General features: G+C 44.0%; 1 protein-coding gene across 4 annotated transcripts in view; it reads right to left on the minus strand.

The window, feature by feature from the left end:
• The window catches only part of LOC129157175 (uncharacterized), a 73,871-nt gene extending 56,060 nt beyond the window's left edge, over positions 1-17,811 (minus strand). The window contains exons 1-3 of one of the 4 annotated variants that reach the window (XM_070545482.1): positions 17,673-17,811; positions 17,456-17,520; positions 1,223-2,016 (exon numbers count right to left, since the gene is read on the minus strand). In XM_070545482.1, coding sequence (XP_070401583.1) covers positions 1,223-2,005 — 783 coding nt within the window. In that variant the 5' untranslated portion in view covers positions 2,006-2,016; positions 17,456-17,520; positions 17,673-17,811. Of the gene's footprint in view, positions 1-1,222; positions 2,017-16,751; positions 17,013-17,455; positions 17,521-17,672 lie in introns of those variants that run through there. The other 3 variants (XM_070545484.1, XM_070545483.1, XM_070545481.1) reach the window with 3 other exon arrangements.
• Between the last annotated feature and the right edge of the window lie 4,243 nt (positions 17,812-22,054).

Here is a 22,054-nt window from a genome sequence, read left to right on the forward strand (position 1 = left end):
TATGAAAGAAAACTTAGAGGAAAAATGTGCGCAACTTTAAGTTGACTAAGGACCTGGCTTACACACATGTTGGACATGGAGAGCACCTGCAGTGCTGCTGCTGAGAAGATACAATTATGAATTCCTGCAGCATTATCACTTGTACCACTTCCTGTTCACACAGAACAAGACCCCCCCAACCCCCCCACCCACAGCCCTGAAGCCAGAATACGGAATGCAGAATATCAGCAGGGGGACAGATTGAGACAGAACATCATGTGTCTGTGACAGTGTGTGTCCTGTCACTGTGACCCGATTGATCATACACCCTGGCTACTTGTACAGGGGAGATCTCTGTTTGGCTGACTGGTTAGCACATGTGACTTTCACCCGGGAGTCTGGGGATTGAATCCTGATTGGACCATTTTTTTTATATCCGCCACAGATCTCTTTGAAGAACTCAGCATTGACGGCTTCAGCAACGCTGTGCCACTCCGTGGATTTTCTCTTATTTGTTTTGCAAAAGCACTTCCTTTCATTTCTCCACCTCACCCACAGGTACCTCAACTTCTGCTTCTGTGAAATAGCGCTTCCTTGATCTGCCTTGATCTACGGTCGCCATGTCATTGGCGGAGCGTTGCAACAGCCGGCTTATGTATATGCATGAGATCCACAAGGCACTTTGCATTGACTATTTATGGCAGTAAGTGGGCGTGGTGAGGGTGGGATGTGACTAAAATGCAGCTGAGAACATTTCTAGATATTTTCTGATCTATGAAGTGGAGATTGCGTGCAGCTGTGCGTCCTCCATGTTTGATAGATCACAAACCTGCTTGGCGTGAGTACTTTTTTTTGCTGAGCTTAAGTACGGTTTTAGTAAGGATTCTACGCCATGTTTGATAAATGAAACCCCAGGACTGTAACTAAAGTGAATAAACTCAGAGCTGATTGAACCCTGGAGCAAAGAAGAGTCCTGCTTCTTTTCTAGAATGCTCCCTGGTGGTGTCCAAACAAACATCAGCATGTAGACTGGAAGACATTTAACCATACACCAAAACACATTCCAGCAGCATGAAAGGCTAAAACTTGTCTTCATTAGTCAGTTTATAATGTTTCTAATTGTTTTTTAGGGAACTATGACCATCAGGGGGCCTAACAGCCTGTAGCAGGTCGTTCTGAGACAACCTGACAGCTGCTGCTAGTTCTCATGTAGGTTACTGAACACAACTAGTTTTTTTCTAACCTGTAAAACCCTCTGATACAGCTGGTCTTGGGTCAGCTGCTGAGGTGGCTCAGGTGCTGCAACAAGTGGAACACGCTGGGTTGAAACTAGGGGGGCAGAAGCAACCAGAGGCGGTCCAAAAAGGGACACTTGTGCCTGAGTGAGAGGCACGCTGTGAGAGGTGGCATCCTGTGTTGGTGCAGGACCCTGGAGGGGGCTGCTGTCCCTGAGGGATCCAGGTGTGTGGGGGGTTGATGGCCTGCTGTTTTCCTTTCTATTTGTTGATGTCCACGCTTCATGCTGGTGTCCAGGCAGGTGTGTTTTATGAAACACCGTCTCCCCCTCCACAATCAGGTCCTCTTTCAACGATTCCACTAGGCAGGACATAGTTTTGAAACCTAAAGAGACTGGAGACAATTTCTTGAGGTATGTTTGTTTGTAGATGTGTGCCACATTCTCCAGGGGAATTCCACCTGGATGCTCTTTCATCAAGGCAACAAGGTTTTTCAGCCTTTTCGCTGACCTTCTACTGGCTTTGAGTGCTTTAGCTGAAACCGCTGTGTGACACTCAGCTCCAGCCACGGCCTGACTTTGTTGACAGTGGTCCTTGTGACGCACCACATCCCCCTCCACAACCAGGTCTTTGAGAGAGGACACCAGGCTGACAATGGAGTTAAGGCCCAGCGCTCGTACATTCAGGTTACGGTGGTATGCCTGGTTGTAGCAGACAGAGAGCTTATCCAGAGGGACCCCATCTTGGTGCTGCTTCACCAGGGCCACCACATTCTGCAACACCTCCTCCATCTTTAGTGATGCTAACAGAGGAGACAAAATAACTACCATTAATGCATGTATACTTAAAAACTGTTAGCCAGTAGCTGTGATGCTGGACACTGTTAGTAATTAAAGTGGAGCAACCACCGATTGTGCAAGTTGTCCTGCTTAAAAAGGTGAGAGGTTGTACACGTTAACAATGAGGGACAGGATGTAAAACTACCCAGGAAATCGCATTTTCTATGATTTCTAAAGATGGATGTGGAGCATAAACATGAACCATGAAACATGCATGGCGTTGATTCCAAGCTTTGACCAAAGACGCTACAACTCTTATCAGCTTTCACTTTAAAGGGTTTAATAATTTAAAGGCTGAATATCAGAATCAGAAAAACTTTATTTATCCCCAAGGGGCAATTAAAAAAATAAAATAAAAAATACCAGCAGAGCAGCATGATGTTGGACATACAAACATTGAATAAATAGGCAATAAGGAAGTAATAAAGCAGCAAGAAGATGGATAAAACAGTAACGTATGCAAAAATCATTGAGTAAGTGAATAAAGTGACTAAAGTGTCGTCTGTATAAAAGTTAAATATATGGAGAGCCCAAGGAGAGGGTTTATCGGGGGATGGTCTTATCTTATCTGCTGGAGTTAAAGAGCAGAATGGCTTTGGGGACCAAAGGTGGCTCTCTTCCTCTCAGTCTTGCAGGAAATGCAGCGTAGGTGTCGCCCAGAGGGGAGCCATTGAAATGCGGGGTGAAGAATGTGAGAGGGGTTGTGGAGATTTTGGCTGCCTGTCTCAGGGCTTGTTGATAGAAACCCTGAGCAAGAGTTCTGACAGGCAGGCCAACGATTTTGGAGCACACTGATGCAGTGTGCTGCAGTCTGTTCCTGTTCTGGAGGCTAAAGCCGGGTGTACACAGTGCGACTTTTTCACTTTTTTGAGCCGATTTTCCAGTCGTGCGAGAATCCACGACATCGGGGCGAGTTTTACGCCGAGCAGTCGTGTAGTGTACAGGGGGTTACGAGAGGCGATTAACACCACGTGACCAGCTGCCGATCAGCAGTCGTGAGGTCGCACGGACTTCTGGCGTGTTTAATATTTCGCTCGTCCCTCGTGAGGGTATCGCACTGTTGAAGCGGCGCTGTGAGCAGCTGCGACCCAAAATGTATCAGAACCGCTCACGGCGCATGCGCAATCCTGCATCAACGCCGCTCCCCGCTATTTCCCTAATAACACACGCTGTTCGTTTTTGTTTCTACACGTTTTTTTACTCACAAAGATTGTCAAGAAAGCGTGTTTGTCGTGTTCTTGTCAAATTAAACTGATCACAAAACACAGATTTACTTTCTTTATTTCGTTTTCCTCATCCAACCCCCATGAATCCCTGTGTGTCCTCCTGCAGCACTCCCGAAGGACAACAGGCAAAACAAGACAAAAAAGTCTGACGTGTTGTGTAAAAACTGCTATTTTTAGCATATTTTTAGGGCCGACGTGTTTCTACCAGACGTACAGCGTGAGCGTCTGGCTCATGAGATCTGCTCTGCGAGGAAGTCGTACAGTTTGAGCTGAAGCTGAGTGCTACGAGTGAAAAAGTCGCACAGTGTACGCCCGGCTTAAGGGAGTAGAACCAGCAAGTGATGGAGAAGGTCATGATGCTTTCCAGGAAGGCACAGTAAAAGGTCATCATGACTGAGGAGCTGACTCCAAAGGAGTTCAGCTTCCTAAGGAGATATAACTTTGATGCCACTTTCTGAGAATCTCTTCTGTGTTAGCAGAGAATTTCAGGAGGCTGTCAAAGGTGGTTCCCAGACACTTGTACTCCTCCACTACCTCCACTGGGTTCCCATGGATAATGGGGTTACTGAAGCAGCCGGATCCCTCTGCCTCCTGCAGAAGGTCACCACCATGTCTTTGGTTTTGCTCACATTCAGTTCAAGTTTGGAGCTGTCACACCACTCTACAAACTCCTGAAGAGCAGGTCCGTGGTGTTGTGAGGAGCCTGACAGCAGTGACAGGAGGACTGTATCATCAGCGTATTTCACCAGGTGACAGTTGGGATGTGTGGATCTGCAGTCGTCGGTGTAGAGGATGTAGAGCAGGGGGGAGAGCACACAGCCCTGGGGGGAGCCGGTGGAGGTGGAACGGAGACCGGAGAGACCGTTGTTGACCCGAACTTTCTGAGTCCTGTTGGTTAAAAAGTCCAGTATCCACAGGGTTAACTGGTCATCTAAATGAAACTGGGAGGAAAGTTTAGTAGCCAGGATGTGAGGCTGCAGAGTGTTGAATGCTGATGAAAAGTCAACAAACAGAAGTCTGGCGAAGGAGTCGGGGAGCTCCAGATGTTTGTGGATGGAGTCCACATATGGAACAATTGAATAAAAATCTTCTCTCTCCATGAGACATTTAGAGGTCTGCAGAACGAAGAATGAAGCTTTTCTTTCAAAGCTATATTTGAAGTAAAAAATAATCAAATATTCATTTTGATGGGCACGACACTGTGTTTATGTTTACTTGGACCCACCTTTGTGGGTTGCATAACAGTCTGTGGAAAATGGCGGACTCTGCAAGTCAACCAGCTGCTTCTGAGCCCAGAAGACGTCGATATCCTTCTCAGAAGAGAAGCAACCATAAAAGATGTAAAACCAGAGTGTGATTAGGTGAGGCCCGTGACAGATGGACACAAATAAAACATTTCCTGTATCGGCACCAAACCTGGTATCCTGATGGATGGAAACCTATGGTTGCAACTACAGCCTCCACACACTTGATGCCACTTTGGTGTTGGTGTTGACATAAAAGTAATTGTTTCAATGTTTTCATTCTTTTAGTGTTGAAAAGTCTCTGCTCTTCGTAAGTTATGTTCCAAAGCAGGGGTCTTCAACTACATTTGTTCAAGGTTTTTTCCAGCAGAGGGCCAGACGGTCTTCTGAAATAGTTTTAATCATTATTGTATCTTCATTTATTAACATTTAAACTGGTTTTCTTTTCCATCTAAACTATTTTGATAGTGTTTTTAGTTTGGAGAACGTAAACAATTACTGATATTTAGGACATGACTAACGGCTATATTTCAAAGTCCCCCAATTGGAGGATTTTAGGGCCCACAGGGCTGGGTGGAAAGGTCTGGCGAGTCGGATGTGGCCCGTGGGCCGCCACTTGACGTTCATTGTTCTAAAGTGTTCAGAAGTCTGAGCAGGCTCCGGTTTGAGGGCCGTGTAAACAAACTGAAGCCACCGTCGCTGCAAGACCTCTCCCTACATCTAAAGCAATTAGAAACCAGCCGGGAGTTTCACCGGTTTGTTCACTAGAAGTCCCACAAGCAGAGCCAGACATGAAACCCAGAGTGCCGTGGATTCTGGTCACATCCCCTCACTCAGAGCTGACATTCACACATGACTACTTTCACATCAGAACCTCAGAGCTACAGAGCTCCTAATCTGTGGGAACATTTCAGCTGTTAGGAGTAGGATGTGCTTGAGTCACTTAAGTGGCTTCAAACCTAAACAGAAACAGATGTAACGTCAAGAATGTCCTGTTTATAACCGAAAGGTCATGATCTGCTGCGTCTGCTCGAGCAGAGACATAAAGTCTCTGACAGCCTAATCTACATGAGATGGTGGCCAAGGTCTTTCATGCACTCTGCTCATCTGAACTGTTTCACCTTTGTTACAGCTCGATACGAAGACAAAGATGAAGAACTATTTTGATAAATACATAATCAACAACTTTGTTATTACTAGGGATGGGTACCTTTGACATTTGTATCGATTCGGTACTATTTCCCGGTACCTAGGAATCGATACCGGTACTTAACGGTACCAATTTTGGATACTTTTGAGTGTTTATTATTTTAATTCTCTTTTATAATTATATATTTATTTTTCTCAATATATAACCATATTTGATAAATATCACGATAAATAACATACAACTGTTTGTATTTTAACATCGTCCTTGTAGTTTTATAAGCTGATAATTAAACTGAAGCAAACATTTTTACTGTGAACTAAATTTACTGTGTATCTTCATTCCTTTTGCCGTCCTTTTTCATTTGATTTTTCCTACTGGGAAGTTAGAATTTCTGAGGAGAAAGCGAACGCACCATTAGATGATAACAATGGTGGCAATGGAAGCTAACATACCAAGCTAACGTTATCTTAAACAGTTTATTTAGCTGCTGGAGCAGATTAAAACGATGATGCCTCACACTTAGATCGTTGTCGCTGGTTTCATCTTGACCCAATCACCCGTCGCATTTAGTAAAGTGAAGCCAAACTTTAGAGCGCGTTCATGTTCTTCTAGTCGGCGTCATACCCGTGTCACAACCCGTGCACGCGCATTGGGTCCACAGCGCGCGTGTGAACGGGACTCGCGAGCGAAAATATACATGGCGAGAGGTCATTTGTGCACAGAGAGGGAGCAAACTGTGTCTGTGAGCGCACAAGGATGTGCACAAGTGACAAACCTGCGTGCGCGCGTTGTCAACGAGCACACGGCAGAGGAAAACGTGCGCGCGCGGCAGCCTCTGTGCGCGCTCGGCAGCCTCTCTGCGCGCTCGGTTTCTGACTCCTGCTCGCTCGGCTGTAAGGGCTTTTGGCACTCTGGAGGCGTGGCCTGTGGCAGATCTTGTCTGTCCTCTGATTGGTTAGTTCACCCCGCACTTTACCCTCTATCTATATAAAAAAGTCTGATGTTCAGCAGTTGCTGGCATAGCTCAGCTGGGAGAGCGGGTGGCTCTCGCCCTGGAGGATCCAGGTTCGAGTCCGGGCAAGGAAAATGTAGTAGACGTCATGTTAATTTTTCTTGATTTCAGGTATTTTACAGTTGTGACCGTTCAACTGTCATTAAACGTCCGAATGTTTGCTGGGCAGTGTTTTAAAAAGTGCACATAAGCTAGATGGTTTTAACCATATAAAATTACATTTTTTGTGATACTGGAAAAATACATACTGAAATAAAACTACTGGTTGAAAACTTTATGACTGTGGTTGTACAATATATGACTCACTAATACACTGCAAACTCCCTTAGAGTGGGGCTTCCAGAGAGAGAGAGAGAGAGAAAAGTTCTTGCCTCATTAATGAATTGTTTATTTTTTTCAGTATTTAATTGACAAATTATCCTTTCAAATAATTAATTGATGAGTTACATAATTGTCCATTTCATAAAGAAACTGCATATCAAGCTTTCATTCAGATGACCTTCAACAGTGCTGCACCCTGCTGAGGGACATCCGAGTAAAACATTGAGATGGCCATTTTCTGTTCACTAACTTGCTTTAGTAAATCCTTACTTTTGTTAAATAAATCAGTTGTTGAACCCCCACTCCTCTGTTTGGTCTCCTTTCTTATTACAGCCCACCACTTCCAGTCTGGGTTGTAACAATCTGCAGACAGATTTCTGAGTATCTCCTCCTTTACACAGATCCTCACTGAGCCATGTACTGTGAACAAATAGTTTCTCCATGATATTATCCAGCAAGGTCCCGTTTTTGTCAAAACAAGGGTGAGGTAATGAAAAAATAGAAATATTTCATTAAATTAACATTTAAATTATTTATATGCATCATTAAAATAAAAAAAAACATGTTTTGAAATATATAAAGTGCACCAAACTTGACTCAGTCCATTCAACAATTCTAAATGGACAATTATGTAACTCATCAATTAATTATTTGAAAGGATAATTTGTCAATTAAATACTGAAAAAAATAAACAATTCATTAATGAGGCAAGAACTTCTCTCTCTCTCTCTCTCTCTCTCTTTCTCTCTCTCTCTCTCTCTCTCTCTCTCTCTCTCTCTCTGGAAGCCCCACTCTAAGGGAGTTTGCAGTGTATTAGTGAGTCATATATTGTACAACCACAGTCATAAAGTTTTCAACCAGTAGTTTTATTTCAGTATGTATTTTTCCAGTATCACAAAAAATGTAATTTTATATGGTTAAAACCATCTAGCTTATGTGCACTTTTTAAAACACTGCCCAGCAAACATTCGGACGTTTAATGACAGTTGAACGGTCACAACTGTAAAATACCTGAAATTAAGAAAAATTAACATGACGTCTACTACATTTTCCTTGCCCGGACTCGAACCTGGATCCTCTGGAGCGAGAGTCACCCGCTCTCCCAGCTGAGCTATGCCAGCAACTACTGCACATCAGACTTTTTTATATAGATAGAAGGTAAAGTGCGGGGTGAACTAACCAATCAGAGGACAGACAAGATCTGCCACAGGCCACGCCTCCAGAGTGCCAAAAGCCCTTACAGCCGAGCGAGCAGGAGTCAGAAACCGAGCGCGCAGAGAGGCTGCCGAGCGCGCACAGAGGCTGCCGCGCGCGCACGTTTTCCTCTGCCGTGTGCTCGTTGACAACGCGCGCACGCAGGTTTGTCACTTGTGCACATCCTTGTGCGCTCACAGACACAGTTTGCTCCCTCTCAGTGCACAAATGACCTCTCGCCATGTATATTTTCGCTCGCGAGTCCCGTTCACACGCGCGCGAGTCCCGTTCACACGCGCGCTGCCATGTATATTTGCGCTCGCGAGTCCCGTTCACACGCGCGCTGTGGACCCAATGCGCGTGCACGGGTTGTGGCACGCTTTAAACGCCATAGAATTCGGAGTTCCGAGGAGAAAGCGAACGCACCATTAGCGGAACGGAAGCTAACATATCAAGCTAATTATATTTACCTACCAGAGCAGATTAAGATGAGGATGTCTCACTTAGATCATTGTCGCTGGTTTCATCATCACCCAGTTACCCATCACATTTAGTGAAGTGGACCCAAGCGTTAGCGTGCGTTCTTTCTACCATGCTGCTATGTTCACAACTCACTCGCAGCGACCGACGACATAACGCTCTTGCGCATGCGCAGCTGTCTAGGCAAGTTCTCGTTATGAAGGACGGGTACCGAAACGAGGCACCGTTTGAAACACTGTGTGTGTGTGTGTGTGTGTGTGTGTGTGTGTGTGTGAGTGTGTGTGTGTGTGTGCGTGTTCATTCCCCAATTCAGTATGTGTGAGTGTATTTGGGTGTGATTGTGTGTGTGTGAGTCCTTCCCTCAGTGTTTTAGTTCAGTTTTGTGTTTATCTGCCCTCCTTTGGTTCTGCTTCCCCATTTAGATGATTGTTGTCACCTGTCTTCCCTCCAGCCCTCACTCCACACACCTGCTTCCTGTTTCCCTAATTGTTCCTCCCAGTCTATTCAAGCCCTGTCTTGTCTCTGTGTTGTTGTCGGTCCATTATTGTTTGTCAGCGTTGTTTCGTGCTCTAGTGAGCTTATGTATCTAGGTTTTGTTGCTCTCAGTGAGCTTTCGTACTCCTGTTGTTCAGGCCTTGGTTTTTGGCTTTCTCCCCTTTTTGGATTTTTGGTTCATCGCCTAATAAAAGGATTTTACTTTTAAAACCACTCCTGCCTCGAGTCATCCTGGGTACTGCATTTTGGGTCCAAACCATCCTCTCAATGTGACAACTCCTCCATAACTCACAGAGCTCCTTCCCAAATGTCTCCCTCTTTTAAGCACCTGACTCAATGATGACAACCACTGATAATAATAATAATAATAATAATAATAATAATAATAATAATGAACTCAATGGGAAAACCATGTAACACAGCTAGCTCTATTAGTTTCTGTTTCTGAGAAAACTTTTAGTCCATTTTCAACACATTTTTTAAATCCTATAATAATATCAAAAGTGGTGATGACTGTAATTATGATGCAATGTTTTTACTCCAAAACAGGTTGTTTGGCTTCACTAGTGCGTCATCTAGTTGCTATGATACATGTAGATGTTTGTGAGCTCAATAAAGGAAACCATGGATGTGTCAACAGTTTACGTGCTAATTCAGTTTTCATGACAAAACTCTTACATGAGACTGTGCTCTAACCTGTCACATAACAAACTAAATGAAAGTCAAACATTTCAGATGGACCGTATGACAGCTGCTAACGTTGGCCCTGCCCTACTTTACCTCTACATAACAGTTCCTTTATCCATGTCATCCTAGAGCTCCTCTCTGACCTTCATGCTTATTTAGAGCAGCTGATTTTTAAAGTTAGCAGAGTTCATCCTTGTCATGGTCTGCCCCTTCCTTCATGTGCCTCCTGGTGTCCTCCATCCCTCTCTAGATTCCCTTTTGTGTCTCATAGCGCCCTCATGTGTCCTTAGTCTGCATCTCCATTATGTGTTTTCTGTCTGTGGGCATTTGATCATTCCCATCCCCTCCAGTTGTAGCTCCAGCCTCTTTGTCCCCAGCTCTGTGTGTGTGTGTGTGTGTGTGTGTGTGTGTGTGTGTGTGTGTGTGTGTGTGTGTGTGTGTGTGTGTGTGCGCATCCATTCCCCAACTCAGTGTGTGTGTGTGTGCGCGCGTCTATTCCCCAACTCAGTGTGTGTGTGTGTGTGTGTGCGCACGTCCATTCCCCAACTCAGTGTGTGTGTGTGTGTGTGTGTGTGTGTGTGTGTGTGTGTGTGTGTGTGTGCGCGCGTCCATTCCCCAACTCAGTGTGTGTGTGTGTGTGTGTGTGTGTGCGCGTGTCCATTCCCCCAACTCAGTGTGTGTGTGTGTGTGTGTGTGTGTGTGTGTGTGTGTGTGTGTGTGTGTGTGCGTGCGCGCGTCCATTCCCCAACTCAGTGTGTGTGTGTGTGTGTGTGTGTGCGTTAGGGTTGTCACGGTATGAAAATTTAACCTCACGGTTATTGTGACCAAAATTATCACGGTTTTCGGTATTATCGCGGTATTTTTTAAACGGTGTTGCATATGTTCAGAAAGCATTGATAGTCCTGTTCTACACAAACTGAAATAGTTCTGAAAAGGTTTAACAGTGTTTATTAAACCTAAAATAACACAAAGCCTTAGCAAAAGTGCAACTTTTCACAAGTAAAGGAACAAATAGCTTCTTTTTCTGGAACATGTTACAGAAGTCAGTGCAGGTTTAAATTATACAAATCCAAACATTCGAAACATAAACAATATGTAAACAAATCAAAGAAACACCACTTGTTTTCTCATATACTTGTTTTCTTCATTATCAAAATGAAAATCTAAAACTCCAGTCCACACTTGACTTGAGCGCTGTATAGTCAACCTTAAAAAAATATGTATTTAAAATAAATAGCCACTTTAAACAAATTACTAAAATAACTACTACACTATGTAATCAAATCCAAACGTTCAAGTATAAATGGCATTGAATAAGTAAACAAATCAATGACAAGGAACTAATTGTATATTTCTCTTCATCATCAACAAATAAGATGCTTCATCCAGCAACAGGGTGTCCGTGACACGGTTTAAATGCTGGCAGAGGACGCTGCGGCTGCAGTATATAGTGACTCGTTGCATTCTCCCTCAACCAAAAGTCTTCACGTCATGCATTTAAGCTAAAATGCTAATCTTAACTTACCTTGCACTGGCTGTAGAGACGTGGGTGATGGTCACGCAGATGTGCCATTAGATTGGAAGTGTTGCTGCCTTTTGCAGACACTTGTTTCCTGCACGTTCTGCAAACGGGATAGCCGTCTTCTATTAACTGTCCCTCAGCATTTTTCAGAAATCCAAAATATGCCCATACTTCCGATTTAGTCTTCTTTGAGGGCTGATGGATGTCCTGGGCGCTGCCGTCTCCTCCTTCCGCCATTATTTCAGCTTCAAAGTTTTGGTGCCGTTGCAAACTAAAAAGTGCGTGTGCGCGCCGCGGGAACTTCAGCTGAAGCGACGGTGGCTGGTAAGGGTCACCGCGCCAAAACCGCGGCCACGGTAAACCCACCGAGATAATTTCGTTTTTTAAAAACTGGACGGTTATTTTTATTGTCAACTTTTTTACCGGGGTTAACCGCTATACCGGTTACCGTGACAACCCTAGTGTGCGTGCGCGCGTCCATTCCCCAACTCAGTGTGTGTGTGTGTGTGTGTGTGTGTGTGTGTGTGTGTGTGCATGTCCATTCCCCAATTCAGTGTGTGTGAGTGTATTTGTGTGTGATTGTGTGTGTGTGAGTCCTTCCCTCAGTCTTTTAGTTCAGTTTTGTGTTTATCTGCCCTCCTTTGGTTCTGCTTCCCCATTTAGATGATTGTTGTCACCTGTCTTCCCTCCAGCCCTCACTCCACACACCTGCTTCCTGTTTCCCTTAATTACTCCTCCCTGTTATTTAAGCCCTGTCTTGTCTTTGTCTTGTGTCGGTCCATTGTGGTAATTTTGTCAGTCTGCTCGTGTTGTCTCTACTGTTTTGATCTCCTGCTCAGCCCTTGGATTTATTGGTTTTTTGGCTCCAGCCCTTTTTGGATATATTTTTGTTTCACTCATCCTAATAAAAGGATTTTACTTTACATCATCTCCTGCCTCGTGTCATCTTGGGTTCCTGCATTTTGGGTCCTACCAACACTGAATCGTGACAATCCTTGCTAGTGGATTCACTCACTCATTTAACCCTTCACCACTGAAATCAGTTTGTTCATTCCAATCCTCCTAAATAATCCTCCAATCATCCAACTGGAATCCTTAAGGGTCCTGTAACGTCCATCCTGTCAGAACAGGCCTTGGGAGCCCAGGTGTTACTAGAACTAATGGTGTCTCCTCACCAGCGTGAGCCTCCAAACTGTGAAGGTTGGTCTCCAAACATGAACTTCAAATTCATGCATTTGTCTCCTCTTGTAACACTTTAACATGTTTTAAAAGGCTTGTATCATGATATGTTACACCTCCCAGACCAAAGATGGGTCCAATATAAGATAAAACATTATCATAAACACTGCAGAGACGTCATCATGTTTGAAATATGTTATTTTCCTGAGCCGTTACTTCAGCCAAGATATAGGATGCATGGATTTGATGAAACCACGCTGTCTCATGCAGTCCTATATGTGTAACACACACACACACACACACACACACACACACACACACACACTGCAGCATGTTAGAATCATGTGAATGACTAATTTAACTACAATGAACTGCTTTTGTAATAATTTAATCTCTTATTCTGGAGTAAAATAAAGAAACAAGCTAAATCATCACATATCTGTGGCATCAAGAAGCATCTTCTGAGTTCAAACACAGGGATGGAGCACAATGTTTACACCTGAACAGTATCAGGATTAACTCACAGAGGCCTGCAGGTCTTCTGTTTTATGAGCAAAGCGCTGAGAATCCGCTTGTTAGGAGCGTTAAACGTTATTTTGCCGCTGCCGTGTGGAGCGGTAGAGAAACACGTTTCAAACACGGAACCGAGTCTGGTTAGGGAACCGAGCAGAATTCTGATGACGTCACACCGGTGCGCGAAGGAGCGGGTTCCAACCCACAGGAGAGGAGGCGAACAGCGAGTGGATCACAGGGACTGAACTGATGTTATTGAGCAGAAGTGTACCCCCCCCCACCCCCCCACCCCCGTTTAGACGCGGCGCTCACGCAGGTGTCTCTTTCTGTTCCAATGCTGCTACACGTAATATTTTTAATTTATTAAGCCTACAGTTTGTTTTTACTCAGTAATGGATATGATTTAAAATGTAGCGAATTACAATTCTTTTTTAAAAACGTACTCAAGTAAAAGTAAAAGTACAGATTTTAAAAACGACTTAAAAAGTATAAATATACAAAAAAGCTACTCAATTACAGTAAAGTGAGTAAATGTAATTCGTTACTTTCCACCTCTGCTGAACTAGGCATGAACTAGTGGAAGGAATGCTGGAGGAGTTTTGTTTTTGTTTTGATGGCAAAAACAATTTCAGGCTCTACTTTCCCCTTTGTTTAGTACTCGTGTCGCTCACTGTTTACATGCTTTTGCCGTCCACCATGGTGGACCCATGTGATTAGGTGACGTCGGTACAAAGGGTCAATAGGCAGGACGCTCATTTGTCCCCAAAAAGAACCAATAGAGCTCCGGGAGTTGACGTCACTTCTCCCGGCATTCAACAGTTCAAATCGAAACGGCGCCATCTTGGCAGGTAGAAGCCGGCAGCTGGACTATTTGTTATTGTCAGAAAACTCAATCAGACAGGAAATATGGTAGATTCCTGTTGTGCTCCAGGATGCAGAACAGACACGGACGACATAAAGAATGAGCCATCTACAGGATTCCTCAAGATTCGGAACGCCGCAAACGTTGGATCCTTGTAATAAAACGCACTAGTGACGGGGCTGAAATGAAGCGGTGGGATCCCGAGAGTAAAGGTTTTCGCTTTTGCAGCGACCGCTTCATATCAGGTACTTAAACAACGTTTCCTCAACTGTGTATGGTATTTATTTTAAATGCTTTTATTACGATTCTTAGTGGGCTTCCTAAACTTATTTTGGCGTGGCTTTTTCTGTCTTATTACTCATAGCAACAAGTAAACGTCACGTAAAACGTTGCCTCGTGAGTTCTGCGTGCTGCCGTTTACGTGTTTTATGATCACAGCAATTAACCGGATAAGCTGTATTTAATTTTTAAGCAATGGTTGATCAATTGTCAGATCACACATAAAAAGCACTTTGGATTGCTATTATCTGTCTCACCGAGACAGATCTCAGACAGATCCTGAGACGCTCCTGCCTGACATTTTTATTTTATTCACGGAAAAAAATCAGACTAGTGATTTCTCTTGGCGTTCAGTTTATACATTCAAACAGCACAGCACTCTATTTAAACTACTTACGTGTAAATCTGTTATTTGTCCATCCATTTTCATCCGCTTATCCGGAGTCGGGTTACGGGGGCAGTAGCATCGAGAGGCCCAGACTTTCCTCTCCCCAGCCACTTGGGCCAGCTCCTCCGGGGAAATCCCAAGGGGTTCCCCGACCAGGTCCGGTAAGAAGTCCGCTCCAACAGCTTCTGGTGTTTTTAAAAAGTATCCCAGGGGTACGGTAAGGGTCGGAGATGTTTAGTCTATTTAATTTCTGACTATATAAAATGATTTCTTCGGTTTTAAAGTGTGAAGTAAACTCCGACGAAGTAAAATCCAAGCCGATCCCGTTCCCGTTCATGTTTACGTCCGTGTTTGTTTAGCTTCTTTTACCTGCCAATATGGTGTCTACTAACTGAGAGTCACGCGGGGTCCGGAGCTCTATAGGTCAATAGGTTCAGATTTTCAGTTCATCAGTCTCTAGTGTGTTTCCTTCCCCACTTAGATCATTTGTTTACTTATTTCTAGATTCTCCTGTGTCTTTGTTCTACTGTGTTTAAGTTAAGTTTAGGTCTTTCGCTTTTACAGGATTTAGATACGAGTTCCTCCCCTGCTTGTTTCTGCTCTTCCCATCGGCTCTTCCTCTCAGTTCATTAGATTCACCTGTGCCCAATTCCCCTTATCACCCAGCCCTTGTGTATATAACCCTGTCTTGTCTCAGTGTGTGTCGGTCCATTGTATGTGTCAGCGCTCTTTTGACCCTCTCGAGATTCCCTAGGTTCTTGCTCATGAGTGAGCTTTTGTTTGTTGTCGTTCAGGCTTTATTCGACATTAGACTTGGATTCTCGTGCCCTGTGTTCCCCCGTCATTTTTATTTCTAAAATATGAAGTAAAAACTCCCAGTTTAATTTTCATTCATTTGTCATTAACATGTAGTCTACACCCGTGCGTTAAGTGGACCATCTTCCAGTAAAAGCAAAGCATCCAGCCCACCTCTCCAAATGCGTAAAATGTGCATCAGCCGCTAGTTAGGCGCTCCGCGCGCACCATCAGCTCCGTCAGCCCAGACAAGAGCAGAGCAAATACAGACAGAATAGAGGATAATTGTGTCTGGATGTGGATGGAGATTACATTTTACATCAGCCTGATCATCATTTAAATACGTAAACCATCACCTGGCTTCTAGTCCACGCTACCAGCATTATTTTAATTGGTGTGTGTGTGTGTGTGTGTGTGTGTGTGTGTGTGTGTGTGTGTGTGTGTGTTTTCCACTTCAAACACTGGTCTAGCCAACCAGACCAGCATGTCCAGTAACATATTAATGTTACAATTAAACAGTTTCACTTCATGTAGGCTAGGAACGTTTCACCTGCCGTGGCCCGACCACTTCTGCTCCACATAAACTTTGTGCGTGATCAAATGTCTCTACAGGTGCTTTCTGAGCTGAAGAGGCTATTCTGCCTCAGACTGGATGCGTCATGCGTCTCCATATTAGAGACGGGATCAAGCGCTATTCAGCCAAAGTTTCATAATCCGAGAACATTTTTCCAAGTGACACATCCCTCAGAGAGACCGGCTTTCTTGTTCTTTAAAAACAACCAACATCCTTGAGTTTATCCGTCAAAATAAAAGTCAAATGGAGACATCTGTAACCTGCCATTCAACTGTTTTACCTTCTTGTGAAGATTGTTGCAAAGAGAAACAACTAAACGTGATTAACCCCAGAGCCACGCGCACTGCGCTGTACTGACTGTAAATGAGGGGGAAACGATTTAATCGGATCCTTTTCTTTTCAACATGGTTTAATGTAAAGTTTCATTCAGTACAAACTTTAGTTACACCAATCTAACGAGACAGAGCCTGGATTTGTATTCTGAACAGTTTAAACATGTTTGAAACGGAGACGTGCGTGACGCGTCTCAAATTCGCACCTGCTCCGCTATTATGGAAATTAAACTAACAAGATGAATAACATGAAATTATTTTAGGCACAGACAACATCCCCCACACTTTTGAAAAGCTTGCAACGCGCCTGCTCCAGCTCGTAACGTGACACGTCCAGAAGCTGCCCTCCTTGAACTTTTACTTTGATATTATTTCATCGTTACAAATAAAGCTAAACACAGAGGAGCCAAGTTGCTTAAAAAGAATAAAACTTCAGATTTCTTACCTTTAGTCCAAACCTGCGATGTGCTGATCGCCTCTATAACCTCCGCGCACATAAACCTGCCACCTATTCCCTTCCGTGTTCAGCTTATAAAGTCCCACCCTCCCTTTGGATCCTTGTTACGTTTCTGCTCAGAAGAAACGAAACTGAAACAGAATCCTACAGTCTGTTTTCAGCAAAGCGCCATGCATGAGACGCGCCAGTCAGCTGGGTGTGATGGAGCCATGCACTGGCCGTGTAGGAGTCTGCTTCCACCACACAGCACCAGCAACTTATGAGATTTCCTAGGAAACAAAAGTGATGAGTAACTGGGTGAGGGGCATGAAACAAAAAGGAAAACAAAACCCGCATGGGGCTGAAACATCGCTGGGAGTTTCTGAGCCCTGCCTGTGACTCAGCTGAGCTCATGTGCTAAAATAAACTCACCACCTGACTTCAGAGCTCAGCTGAACCCACATCAAGGAAATGAAACTTAGCTTTTCCACATTTCTGTCATCGCCTGGATGCTTTTTTCCACCTTTCATCCTTTATCTGCTAGTAATTAGCCAGTTTCTCATAAGTCACCCTATAACAAACAGCTCCTTGGACCTGTGAGCTTAAATTTGTGCAAAAAGTTCCTGGAAATCACGTTTCTGGTGGAAACCGGCGTGAGAACAAATGCAACAATAACACAGTAGTAAAGGGAAAAGTCCTGGACAGAAACGTACCTTAAACGTGTCAGTGGGAGCAGCTCGCCCACCTCATCTCTGCCGCGAGGGTCGTGGATCCAGGGCTGCAGACAACAGCAACGATGGGGAAAGATGAATAAGTTCACTCTGAAGACGGGTTTTGATCATCATACCGCTCCCAATTACAAGTCGGTATTTAACCGGGAATGACACATTTACCCCGGAGATGGACTAATAGGCTCCTAACATTTGTCACCTGTCACGGTGAAGGCTCTCTTCTCGTTATAACCATCGACATTAAGGTTATAACCGTGTTTGCCGTTTAGACCCCGTTGTGATGAAAGAGATGCTCATTAGCGGTATGCTAGCTAACTTTAGCAAACAGCCGAATCAGTAGCTTCTTGTTTTCACTGTTTCCACCCAGCTAAAGGCATTTAAACACGCCAGTTTAACGGCTCTGGTACTTTAAAAAGTACCGTGGCAGTTTCCCAACCTTTGCCGGGGGAAATGAACTGTGTTGCCCTGCTGCAAAGCTAACATGGTGCTGCATTCAAGTTACACAAAACACGTAGTAAATACAAGCTCTAATGAAAAAAGTATAATTTAAGAACATGTATAACTGAGTTATTTTGCCTTTTGATTAATAAGTAGCAATATATGTAGTTTGTGTGAGTGTAACTAACACGTTTTAGCAGGATTTACACAGAAGATGTTAACACAACCTATTTTTTGCTAACGCAATGATAATATAAAATAAAATATGTGATGTCACATGATGTGATACAATATATATGTATATCATTTTTGTAAAATTTTATGAAAAGATGTTAAGCAGCTTGTCAGCACCTCTTGCTGGCAGGGAACAGTGATTGCTGGATGCTAAACCAAATGGAAATCCATGTTTGGTTAAATCTCATCTCAAATCGCAGCTCCCTGCTGGGTTTGGCTTTCCATCCTTGACATCCCCCTCAAGTCTACGCCCCGTAAGCTCTCCTCTAGGTTCATTGGTCCCTGCAATATCGTCTGTTTTCTCTTTCAGTCCCTTTGCTGTTCACCTTCGTCTCCCTGCTCCTCTTTAGACACAGACATGCAACATGAGTCCGGCGTTGCACAAGTATTGAACACATACTGAGTATTGCATCAGTGTTATTGTGTACCAGGATGTTAATGCCAGTACCAGTTAAACTGAGGAGTTATACACTCTTACTGCAGAAGGGATGAATGACCTACGGTAGCGTTCTGTTTTACATCTGGGATGTCTCAGTCTGCCTCTGAAGGAGCTGTCCATGGTCTCCAGAGTGGAATGCAGTGGGTAGGAGGGTTTTTAAGATGGAAGTCATCTTCCCCATCATCCTCCTTTCACACATCTCCTCAACTGAATCCAGTGGGCAGCCCAGAACCGAGCTAGCTTTTTGAACTAGCGTGTTCAGTCTCTTCCTGTCTCGGTCAGAGCTACCTGCACCCCGACAGACCACAGCAGAGTGGATAACAGAGCCGATCACAGAGTGATGAAAGGATGTTAGAAGCAGGGAATTAACTCAGAAGGACCTCAGCCTCTTCAGGAGGTGGAGGTGGCTTTGCCTTTCTTATACAGAGCATCTGTGTTGTTGGACCAGTTCAGTTTGCTGTTGAGGTGAACACCCAGGTACTTAAAGGCACAGGTGTGACCAAGTCACTGCTTTGCGAGTCACAAGTAAGTCAAGTATTTTCAGTCCAGTCTCTAGTCAATTCAAAGACAATCAAGTCCAAGCCGAGTCCAAAGTCAATGATGTGGAAGTCCAAGTCAAGTCCAAGTCCTTAACTTTGAATTTTCAAGTCATTATCAAGTCATCTGTCCAACTTCAATTTAATGACGATGGTAATAAATAAGATCCAGAAATAAATCTTCTTAAAGCTTCGTTTATTTTCTCAAACAAGCAGGAAGTGCAACTGGAAGGGATTATCGACCAAGTGCTGCTGCAGTTAGCGGTACAAAATCGAAGAATGGTTCATGATTTTTGTCCACGTCGTTCCACTTTTGTGCTAAAATATCAAATATGCTCAAGTCAACAGATGCAAGTCGCAAGTCATTGGCGTTCAAGTCCGAGTCAAGTCGTAAGTCTTCATAGATTTTATCAAGTCAAGTCAGAAGTCATTAAAATAATGACTCGAGTCTGACTCGAGTCCAAGTCATGAGACTCGATTCCACACCTCTGCTTAAAGGCACCCATCACCTCAATGTCTGCCCCTGGATCTTTACTGGTGAGTGAGGAGGTGTTGTTCTCTGGAAGTCATTCACCATTTCCTTTTTCTTACCGGCGCTCAAGCGAAGGTGGTTACGCTCCAGTAAGTCCATGATGACTGGGAGGAAATACAACAATACTAGCGGACCAAAAGAAAACTGAATAACAAATTAAGATACAGAATATGTAAATTAGACACTAGAACCAAATACTGAAAGAAGTACACTAAACAGGAAGCTAAACGAAGACAACCGAATACAAGGAAATGGAAACATAAATATAACTGAACTGGGAGGGTCTAGCCTGGCAAGCCAGACTAAATAAATGTATGATTTAGTCTGGCCACGCTCCATTGACGGCTCTCGGTTGTGGGGCGGGTTCTACCGTTGTCTTTCAAATGATCTCCGCATTCCACTGGACAACGAATGTGACATACTCTTGTTTCACTCTGTTGCATCATCCCACCCACCAGGCCCTGATTGGCCCACAAAGCGGATGAAGCTCTGTGATTTGTTCACTAAGCAGATAGAGCACTATGATTGGCCCACCATTATGGACCAATCACAGCTCTTTATGTGTTTGAAACCCCTCTAGAGAGCTGTGACTGGCTAGCCAGAGTCCTGGTAGGAGCTGCGGAGGTTCCAATGGAGCATGCCTAGACCAAACTTTGCAAAGCAAGAATTTGGTCTAGTTCACTAGGCTAGGGAGGGTTGGAATAGAAACTAAACCATGAACAGGGAATGAATGAGTGAGAAAAACTACCGGAAGATCAAAATGATGATAAAGCTGCACTGAAGCGTGAACAGAACATATGTAGATGGGAAAAGATAACCAGTGTGGGGAGAAACAACATCTAAGAGAACACCGGGGTCAGAGGTCAAGAACACACAAGGAGCAGAGCTAAAATGAATGCTGGGGAGACAAGGGTGAGATGCAAAGGACACAGGAGGACATGGACAGGACAGCAGTAGCTCAGGTGGTAGAGCGGGTTGCCTCATGATCGGAGGGTCATGAGTCCGATTCAAGCTCCCGCCAGGGGTATCCTGCTGTTGTGTCCTTGGGCAAGACACTTCACCCAACTTGCCTGAGTTAGTGGTGGTCAGAGGGGCCGACGGCGCCAAATGGCAGCCTCGCCTCTGTCAGACCTCCCCAGGGCGGCTGTGGCTACAAGTAGCTTACCATCACTAGCAGTGTGTGAATGTGAGAGTGCGTGAAAGCGTCTTTAGGTGTCTAGAAAAGCGCTATATAAGTTCAATGCATTATTATTATTATTATTATCCTATAATCCTCGCAATCCATAATTTCAGTAATCCTCAGAATCAGAATCCTGAAGTATTTTGATGTTTTACTCCAGATGCACTGAGACACACTTCCAAACAACTACAGTGTTGTCTCCAGAATATTTTTCCAAAACAGAGCAAACACTTTCACAGCGACAGCGTTTGTCTTCACGTTCACGACTGAAATGCTTCTGGCTGTTCAGAAGACCGGATGACAGAAAACAGAATTAACTCAACATCTGAAAACAGTTTCATAATAATCAAAGGAAAATGCAGTTTTGTCAGAAAAATGTTGCAGCAGAAATTTTCTGGCAGCTTAGTTTGCTTGACTTTGGTGCGTAAGTCCTGTAGAAGCAGGTGTGTTTTCACTCAATCAGAAACGGCCGTAGGAGTGGAGTTTGGGTTAAATGCATGAATATGGATCAGCATTTATGAATTCATTACATTTTGTTTAAAGTCCTTTTCTTCCCAACCAATCAGATTTTGAGAATGGATTCTTCAGCTTTGAGCATCTTGCCGTTCTTCAGTTGAACACATCATGTTTCTCACAGTTCCACTTTGTTCTCTAAAGCTCGTTCCCAACCGTCAGACATGTGACTGAAGCGCTGCCACATCACACAGGTCTCAGGTTCACACACAACCAGCTTGCTGATGTTGGGCCTGACGCCGCACGATTGTTTCAGTTAAAAGATCTGCATTTTTCTGCCACATCTCAGAATTTCCAGCTTAGGCTTGGTTGGCCGTTGTGACTTTATTAAATGCTGAAGGTCCCACCTTCGAACAAAACACTAGCTTGTAGGCCAGAGACCAACCAAAGCAATTCAAGTCCTAAATAAATATGTAAACCAATTTTTGTTTTCATGAAACTTGATGCAATAAGCATAGAAAAGGATATTAATATTAATTTAGATGATCTGCATGGTGGTGCAGTGGTTAGCACTGTTGCCTCGCAGCACGAAGGTTGCAGGTACAAAACTCGGCTGCGGCCTTTCTGCGCGGAGTTGCGTGTTCTCCCCATGCATGCGTGGGTTTCCTCCGGGTCCTCCGGTTTCCCCCACAGATCACAACATGCCCTACAGGTTAAAATGTGTATGTTGCTTTGGATAAAAGCATCTGCCAAATAAATAAACATAAAC

The sequence above is a fragment of the Nothobranchius furzeri genome, chromosome 16 (assembly GCF_043380555.1).
Source record: "Nothobranchius furzeri strain GRZ-AD chromosome 16, NfurGRZ-RIMD1, whole genome shotgun sequence".
NCBI lineage: Eukaryota > Metazoa > Chordata > Actinopteri > Cyprinodontiformes > Nothobranchiidae > Nothobranchius > Nothobranchius furzeri.